General features: G+C 45.2%; 1 protein-coding gene across 1 annotated transcript in view; it reads left to right on the top strand.

The window, feature by feature from the left end:
• The first annotated feature begins 7,510 nt into the window (after positions 1 to 7,510).
• Positions 7,511 to 9,976, top strand: part of BAIAP2L2 (BAR/IMD domain containing adaptor protein 2 like 2) — a 93,506-nt gene continuing 91,040 nt past the window's right edge. Inside the window, exons 1-2 of the mRNA XM_068251404.1 lie at positions 7,511 to 7,579; positions 8,624 to 8,699. Coding sequence (XP_068107505.1) covers positions 7,529 to 7,579; positions 8,624 to 8,699 — 127 coding nt within the window. The 5' untranslated portion in view covers positions 7,511 to 7,528. The remainder of the gene's footprint in view (positions 7,580 to 8,623; positions 8,700 to 9,976) is intronic.

Raw genomic sequence — 9,976 nt, 5'->3', positions numbered from 1 at the left:
TGTCCGAGATAAGACACACACACACACACGCTGCTGTGGAACACACTGCTCGATCGTGCCACAGCGTGCTATGAATGGCGCCAGCACGTCACAATCCTGCGCACGTCACCGCCCCTTTGGCTACCATGGTAACCAGAGCCCAGCGCAGAGGATGCTGAACGGCTCACGTCATTGCGTATCGCCCGCTTGGTCACCATGGGTACCCGACCAGACGCTGGATGCAGAGGCCGGGATTGGATCTTAGAACTCCGGCCAGCGGCGGTCTGATGTAGCGGTGATCTGGCGGGCGGTAGAACTCGGGCCAGCGGCGGTTTGATGTAGCGGTGATCTGGCGGGCGGTAGAACTCGGGCCAGCGGCGGTTTGATGTGGAGGTGGCAGGCCGGTAAGCACAAGAGAGGTGGCGGGCCGGTAAGCAAGGGAAGGCGGGCCGGATGTGGCCCGCGGGCCGTAGTTTGAGGACCTATGCTCTAAGGTCTGAGCGCTCACACAAAGTATTCACGACAGCAGACAACTAGCAAGTGAAGCCGAGAGGCTTAAAGATCAAGCGACACCCATGCTAACCTAGAAATAAAAAACACATATATAAGTAGATAAATACTACTTCTACTTACTTAACAGATGTATTGTGCTATCCATGTACTGATTCCTGTGAATTTTATAAAGGAAAAGCAGAAAATCCTATTCTAGGCCGTGGCCATCTTGCCAAGCTAATGCTGACATCATATCCTCCCTGACTCTTGTTTCCCCCCCTCCCTTCTCTTGCTCATTGTGTATTCATTAGCTGCCCTCCTCCCAGAGTCTTTTTTTTATTTACACATCCAATCACTGAGTCACCTCAGCCTTGCTTGTAAACACAAGTGATCAGCTAGGCAGGGAAATAAATGGAAGAGGAGGAATATATTATAGATAAAAAGAACTCCCAGCATTCAAAAGAACTCCCAGCATTCAACTTTTTGGCACTAGGGCCAGTGCTCCTAAAGTATGTGATAACTTCAAACCATAACAGCAGAAAACGTTTTGAATGCAGGATTAGCATCTTTATCACTTAATACACTCAGACCAGTTGCTGTTGAAATTTGATTTTTATGGTGACAATACCGCTTTAAGAAGCAGAGGAGACCCCCAAGGCACGCCCACCAGCCTCAGCCAATCACGAGCGGCGAGCGTGCCCTCTGACGTCAGCCGACCAGCCGGTCAGCTGAAGCGCCTCCTCCTGGCATAAAGATCCTGACAGTGAGCGCGCGCACGTGCTAATGTACCCCTGAGCCTAGCAGAGACACGCGTCCTCGGCGTACTAGACGCCTGGGAAAATCAGCAGGCAGGGACCCAGCAATGACCACGGTGCACCCACCGTCCACCGCAGCTGACATGCGATTACTCCCCACACCCGTCCTCGGCGTGCTAGACGCCCGAGGCGCAGGGAGACTGGCAGGCAGAGAACCAGAAGCAGCTGCGGTGGTACTGCTATCCACCGCAGCTGACATGTCACTATTCATTACACCTACCAAAGTCATAGTCTAATGTCTTACCATATTATTATTATTATGTATTTATATAGCACTGACATCTTCTGCAGCACTTTACAGAGTACATTGTCATGTCACTGACTGTCCTCAGAGGAGCTCACAATCGAATCCAATCATAGTCATAATCTAATGTTCTAATGTGCTACCATATTATTATTATTATTATTATATACTAGCTGATGACCCCACGCTGGCCGGTTTGTGTTTGGCTGATGTTGGTTCTGCCCACTTTTTCTAACCCTAACATACAAACACTCAGTGACCAAGTTTGTGAGCTTTGGGGTCCTTGGCAACCATAATTTGTATTTTCCATTAAAATGAAATAAATCTGATTGGCTGTTTGTGGCTCCAACACCTTTTCTGAATTTGAACCCCTGTCACCCAATGACTAAATGTACCAGGCTTGAGGCTTGTGCCATTAACAGTGCAAGAATGGCAGCAATTTAAATATTCACCTTGAAAATCAATAGGCGAATTTTGATTGGCTTTTGTAGGCTCCACTCACTTTCCTGAATATTAATCCCAGTCACCCAGTATCCAACTGTGCAAAGTTTGAGAACCCTGCCATTAACAATGCAAGAATGGCTGCAGTTTTCATTTTACAAGTGAAATTTGTATTTGTCTCTGTCCACTTTTTGTAACCTTGACATACAGTCACTTAATGACCAAGTTTGTGAGCTTTTAGGTTCCTGGCGTCAAAACTGTAGGAATGGAGGCAGTATATCCAGCAAAGAAATCTGATTGGCTGTTTGTGGCTCCGCCTTTTTTAGTGAATTTGAACCCCAGTCACTTAATAACCGTAGCAGGTTTGAGGCTTCTGCCATTGCCTATTGTAGGCTTCACCCACTTTTCTGAATATTAATCCCAGTGACCAACTGATTCAAGTTTGAGAACCCTTCCATTAACAGTGTAAGAATGGCTGCAGTTTATAGAGTGGGATGCGAAAGTTTGGGCAACCTTGTTATTTTTCATGATTTTCCTGTATAAAACGTTGGTTGTTACGATAAAAAATGTCAATTATCTCCAAGATCCGCCCATTCTTAACCCCGGACACGACCAAACTGCTCATCCATGCCCTCATCATCTCCCGCCTTGATTACTGTAACTCACTCCTTTCTGGCCTCCCCCTGAAACGCACTGCCCCCCTTCAATCAGTGATGAACGCGGCTGCAAGACTCATCCATTCTTCGCACCGCTCTGCATCCACATCTCCCCTTTGTGAATCCCTGCACTGGCTCCCTATCCGTCTCAGGATAAGTTTCAAGATTCTATGCCTGGCGTATAAATCTGTGCACAAAACATGCCCTACCTACATCTCGGAGCTTGTTCACAAGTATACACCAGGTCGCCCCCTCCGTTCCTCCAACGACCTTCGCCTCACCACCCCGCGCATTTCACACTCCCATGCCCGCCTGCAGGATTTCTCAAGAGCTGCCCCCACCCTCTGGAATGCCCTTCCACTACCCATCAGACTTGCTCCCTCTTTCAACACATTCAAGCAAGCCCTCAAAACCCACCTCTTTATGATGGCCTACCCACCTCCTACCACACAGTAACTCTCTAAGGAATATTTAACAGCCCCCCCTAGTGTTTCCACCCCTCCCTTTAGATTGTAAGCCTCTGGCAGGGTCCTCCACTCCCTAGTGTAATCTACAGGATCATGTGCTCCTGTCCTATGACAGCCTGTACTTGTATTACTGGGCCTACCTAACCAGCCCATATTGCGTGATCATGTATTTTGTACAATTTGTATGTATAACTTTGTTCTATGTGTATAACCCTATGTATGTCATCCTTGTATCCAGTGGCGTAGCTAAGGAGTTGTGGGCCCCGATGCAAGTTTTACAATGGGGCCCCCCAAGCAGTCTATACATAGCAATTGATACGGCGCACCAAAACCTGCCAATGGCAACTACAGTGTCAGAGGTGCAAGCAGGGGATGGGGAACAGTTTGTTATTAATTACCACTATTCATAGTATCCATAGAAGTGATTATTATGAGCACAGGACCAATAGAGAGCTAATACTGTAGTTGAGGGATGGCCCTTTGGGGCCCTTCTGGTCCAAGGGCCCCGATGCGGTGGCTACCTCTGCAACCCCTATTGCTACGCCCCTGCTTGTATCATTGTATATATTTATTGTCCAGCGCTGCGTAATATGTTGGCGCTTTATAAATACAATAAATAATAATAATTAAATATATCATATAGGAGACACACACAGTGATATTTGAGAAGTGAAATTAAGTTTATTGGATTTACAGAAAGTGCACAAAAATTGTTTTAATAAAATTAGGCAGGTGCATAAAATGTAATTTTATTGATTCCAAAACCTTTAGAACTAATTCTTGGAACTCAAATTGTCTTGGGAAGCTCAGTGACCCCCTACCTACATACACAGGTGAATCCAATTATGAGAAAGAGTATTTAAGGGGGTCAATTGCAAGTTTCCCTCCTCTTTTAAGTTTCTCTTAAGAGTAGCAACATGGGGGTCTCAAAACAACTTTCAAATGACCTGAAGATAAAGATTCTTCACCATCATGGTTTAGGGGAAGGATACAGAAAGCTGTCTCAGAGTTTTCATCTGTCTGTTTCCACAGTTAGGAACATACTGAGAAAGTGGAAGACCACAGGCTCAGTTCAAGTTAAGGCTTGAAGTGGCAGACCAAGAAAAATCTTGGATAAACAGAAGCGACAAATGGTGAGAACAGTCAGAGTCAACCCACAGACCAGCCCCAAAGATCTACAACATCATCTTGCTGCAGATGGAGTCACTGTGCATCGTTCAACAATTCGGCGCATTTTACACGAGATGCTGTACGCGAGAGTGATGCAGAGGAAGCCTTTTTTCCACCCACGGCACAAACAGAACTGCTTAAGGTATGCTAAAGCACATTTGGACAAGCCAGCTTCATTTTGGAATAAGGTGCTGTGGACTGATGAAACTAAAATTGAGTTATTTGGGCATAACAAGGAGCGTTATGCATGGAGGAAAAACAACATAACATTCTAAAAAAAACACACCTGCTACCTACAGTAAAATATGGTGGTGGTTCCATAATGCTGTGGCGCTGTGGGGCCAGTGCAGGGACTGTGAATCTTATCAAAGTTGAGGGACGCATGGATTCCACTCAGTATCAGCAGACTGTGGAGACCAATGTCCAGGAATCAGTGACAAAGCTGAAGCTGCCTCAGGGCTGGATCTTTCAAGAAGACAACAACCCTAAACACTGCTCAAAATCCACAAAGGCATTCATGCAGAGGAACAAGTACAACGTTCTGGAATGGCCATCTCATCCCATTGTGTGTGTATCCTATATAATATATTTAACTGACATTTTTTATCGTAACAACCACTGATTTATATAGGAAAATAATGAAAATCAACAAGGTTGCCCAAACTTTCGCAAATATGCAACGCGTTTCGCAGGTTTGATCCCGCTTCATCGGGCAATAACAACGGAGCAATAGCATATGTGGTCAGTAGAAGAGCCAGGCACCTTTAATTGGAGGAGACTAGACCATAAAACGTATCTTCTAATTAATTTGGGATAAAAACATTGGTTGTGCTGAAAAACTCAATTGTGAAGCGAGTGAATGGTGGGTTGGGGTGCGGTTTGTGTAGGTAATCCCAAAAATTATTATTATTATTGATTTATAAAGCGCCAACATATTCCATGGCGCTGTACAAAGTAAGAAACAAACATGGAGTACATAATAATACAAACAATGGTGTACTGTCACAAAATGCATCTGCTGCAAAATCTCCTGAACTATTGATGAACTTCCTCCATTTCGCCAGCAGATGTCCTCTGTGTCCTCAGTGTTTGAAACTGCTTGAACTATTCTCTGCCACCAGCAGAGGTCTCACTCACAAGAACTGTTATTGCAGTTTTAATGAGGGCAGGTCTGTGATCACCTGGACTTTGTCATCTGACTTTCTTGCACACTATATAAGCTGCTTTAACAGACCACCCTGTGCTAGCTCATCAATGTCTGTTCCTGATCCTGAGTCCTAGCCTTCTTGTCTTGCTCAGCCTTGTATCTGTATTATCGTGTTTGACCTGTTTGCTGTATTTGACTAACCCTCTGCCTAAGCGATTATATCTTGTTTGTATCTCTGGTCTGACCCTGCATGTATGACGTTCCGTTGCCTGCCGATTATAATTCAGATGCTCTGCCTTTGTATATAATGTATATGATTCTCATGTGTATATAATAGTCAGGTTGGGGTTCAGTGTGCACACTATTGTTATGCTTAGCAAAGTAGAAAAGTCCAGGTCAGCACACCTCTTCAAATTACAATTTTTTCAATTTATTGCTTCATAAGCACGTGAAATTGACAATTGTTTCGGGGCCACGGCGGGTCCCCTTCATCAGACAGTGCAAACAAACTGTCTGATGAAGGGGACCCGCCGTGGCCCCGAAACAATTGTCAATTTCACGTGCTTATGAAGCAATAAATTGAAAAAATTGTAATTTGAAGAGGTGTGCTGACCTGGACTTTTCTACTTTGCTGTTGAATTATTGATGCTGGGGCTCAGCATCTACAGGCCACAGCACCCGCAGTTTGGGCAAGGTGTGCCACCTCCACACCAGAAACATATTGTTATGCTTGGATACCTTTGCATATTATCCTATATGCAGGGAGTCCATAGCATCTGCAATACCTGATAGATTCTGCTTATGTGTTAGTTTCCAGTTGCACCATTGTTTATACTAATAGCCTGACGTCTGTATAATTCTCTGCATAAACTTAATGCTAATTGTTTATGCATCCTGATAGTATAATTCTCTGCATAAACTTAATGCTAATTGTGTATGCATCCTGATGGTCAGATTCTCTGTATAAACTTAATCTCAATTGTTTATGCGTCCTGTTTATTTGATTCTCTGCATGATCTTAATGCTGATTGTTTGTGTAAGCTGTTTAACAGTTTAGTTGCTTAAATTCTGTACATGAACTTAATGTACAACATTTATGCTGTTTATCTCTTGAGACTGTTTACAATAAATCTTTATGTTTATTCCTTTAATTCCATTCTCAGTGTTTCTTGCATACTGACAGAACAATCTTCCTTGCGATTCCCATGCATTGCACACCAATGCATCAGAATCATGACATGTACAGCAATATACAAGATACATAATTGGTGTCAAAATACAGAATACAAAATACAGAATTGGTAATGACAGTGATAAAAGTAACAAGATAAATAAAATATATAATGATTTCCAAGACACAAAAGGTGGAGAGAGAGCCCTGCCCTTGTGAGCTTACACTCTAAAGGGAATGGGGGGAAACAAGAGGAGGGGTAGTATACAACAAAAATATCAATACCGGAATCCACATCAACTCACAATGCTATGTAAACAAAAAACATCTCCCTACATTAAAAATCCTACATGTTTCAGCCGCTTAAATGGGGGCTTCATCAGGGCTACAGAACAGTGTTCAGTGTTAGAGTGCCTAGTACTAAATTGCAATAATCTACATAACATTAAACATTTCACATCCTATCACAAAATGACAACCTGTCGGGTAAAGCAGCAGCCTATATGTAAAGTAGCCACATTCTGTAGCTTGCCATGTTTGTGAGCTTACCCGTTGCACATTACACTGTCACATCTATTTTTATTGCTTTGTGCTCTGAGTCTAGCATATCCCTTTCAGCGGACTGGTGGAGCTGCAGGTAACGGACTGCAGGCGGGTTATTGTTTAGCTCGGGATGGGTGGTATGCGTTTTCACATGCCATGCTATAGTGGGAGGTACGCGGAGACTGACTATTCTGCTGTCAGTTATTTCCAGATCATCAAATGGCGCAGCCTTTAGTGAAGCACTTATTAGGTTCTCGGGTGTAGTGTTACCTGAATGATCAGGTATCACTGTACTTGGTGAATTATTAATCCGGCCCTCTCTTCCCTGCACCCTGTGATCAACGTCCAAGCTCTCAGGCAGAGATAGCGTTTCTTCTTCCTCGCTGGCTGTAGGAGCGCAGCTATGGCTCGAGAAATGGAGACCGTTTATACCTCCACCATAGGATCTTACAAGGTGAGCCCACCTAACTTGTCCGCCGTGTGTTGGCGTTTCTTGGGATGCGACTTTGATGAATTTAAACCGTGTCTGTAGGATGTTATGTGCCTTAGAAAGAGGAGAGGGAATTTCACCTGTAGGAAGTAAAGTGGAAGATACGTTTATTATGTAATGTACTAATCGGCTGATTTGTAGTTTTGATTCTGTGATGTAGGTGTAGAGCAGAGTAGAACATCATTACTTATAGCTGCAAGGTGTGGCAGAAAAGGCTTTGTGTGTTTCTGCATGCGATATTGACTTTAAAGGACCACTATTGCGAAAAAAAAGTAGGCAGTTAAAATCTGACAGAACCGACAGGTTTTGGGCCAGTCCATCTCCTCATGGGGGATTCTCAGAGGTTTTTTTTGTTTTTAACAGCAGTGATAAGTTATTGGCAAATGAATGGAAGCAGTGCTGAAAGGGGAAATTTTCTCTGGATTTTAAAGGGAACCAGAGAAGATGCAATATACATACCTGGGGCTTCCTCCAGCCCCATACGCATGGATCGCTCCCACGCCGCCGTCCTCCGCTGCCTGGATCCGCCGCCACCGGGTCCCGTCATTGCCGAGAGTCGGCGAGTCGGCCGGCGGACGCGGCCAATTCTCCGCATCACAGGGTGCTCTCTCCATACACATACGCATGTGGCCGCCTACTGCGCAGCCGCATGCGTACATGTATGGAGGGAGCCCCTGTGATGCGGACAATTGGCCGCGTCCACCGGAAGTGACGGGCCCGGTACCGGCGGATCCAGGAAGCGTAGGATGGCGGCGTAGGAGCGATCCAGGCTTATGGGGCTGGAAGAAGCCCCAGGTATGTATAAAATCTTTTGCTATTTTCACCCCCCATTCCTCTCTGGTTCCCTTTAAGGGGGAAAATCCCTTAGTGGTGAGAACCTGAGATGGGACTCCAGGCTATATTTATACTTAACTGGGGCTTATACTGCAGAGAGGAGAAACACTAGGGGGAGGAGCCTGGCCTTGTGACCTTACAGTCATAACTAACTCCTGAATTTTATTCTTGCAGAAAATTTTAGGTCAGTTTAACCCCGCCTTAGAGAACTTGGTCTATCTTGGGAATGATTACCTTAGAGCGTTGAGAGGTAAGTCTGCTCTTCAGTTACTTTTTAACATTTCTTGCTGGTCGTTTGCCTGTATGTGGCTGGACGGTGGTATATCTTCTCTATAGCGAAGGCAGCAACAGTTTGCCTGGTATAATCTGTGTTGTTCATGGTTATAACTGGCTTTAAATATTACAAACCAAAATCGAATTGGAGCTACACAAGGAAGCCTCAGCAAACATGTCAGTTTTAAATGAATTCACTGAAGTGAGAGACACATGGAGGCTGCCATATTCATTTCCTTTTAAGCAATACCAGTTACCTGGCCATCCTGCTGATCCTCTGCCTTTAATACTTTCAGCCATACACCCTGAACAAGCATGCAGCAGATCAGGTGTTTCTGACATTATTGTCAGATCTGACAGGATTAACTGCATGCTTGTTTCAGGTGTGATTCAGACACTACTGCAGCCAAATAAATAAGCAGGACTGCCAGGCAACTAGCATTGTTTAAAAGAAAATAAATATGGCAGCCTGCAGATGCTTCTCGCTTCAGATTCCCTCTCTCTTCCCAAAGTTGACCGTTTTCTTTCTATTGATTGGTTGAAGTGGTAGTTTTCTGGGCCGACACTCTGGTTGCCACCAGCTTGTCCTCCTCCCCAGGACAGAACAGGCTGCTTAGCAGATAACTGAGCTGTGTTTATGCAGATTAAACACTCCCAAACTGTCACCCAGACCATCACACAACATCACACATCAGGTGCCGGGCCTCTCCACTGGCAGGATACTGCAGCTTCAATCAGCTTCTGCATACTAGGGTCCACAGGAATGCAGGACAGCTGGGGTCACCAGCCACAGCTCACCCTCCAGCAGCCCAGCAAACTCTCCTCCACCGCTGCTAGAGCCTCGTCCACCACAAGGAGCTCTGCAATCTAACACAACCTTAGAAGTTTCCTTCACCATGCCAGGTCCTCCACCTGCAGCCGCAATTCATCGGACCCTAGGCAGACAGACCGCTCCAGGCTAGGCCACAGCCCGGAGCTAAATTTTCTTTTTAAGCATGTCAATAGGACATTTAACCAGACCACTTGCCAGGTATGGCACCGCCGAAACCCCAGGGGACTCTCTATCGCTATCTCTTCCTCTTCTCTCTTTTTCCTTCCTCTCTCTCTCTCTTCAAGGATCTCTCTCTGCACTAATCTTTCAAAGAACGTTCTTGCAGGGCATCCGCATCACTGCAGAGCTGTTGAGCGCCACAGAGGCGGCTCAGCTCACATAGCAATCAGATGACCCCTCTAGACCAGGGGTGTCAAACTCAA

The sequence above is a fragment of the Hyperolius riggenbachi genome, chromosome 9, assembly GCF_040937935.1.
Source record: "Hyperolius riggenbachi isolate aHypRig1 chromosome 9, aHypRig1.pri, whole genome shotgun sequence".
In the NCBI taxonomy this organism is placed as follows: domain Eukaryota; kingdom Metazoa; phylum Chordata; class Amphibia; order Anura; family Hyperoliidae; genus Hyperolius; species Hyperolius riggenbachi.
This window is presented reverse-complemented; position numbering and strand designations above follow the sequence as displayed.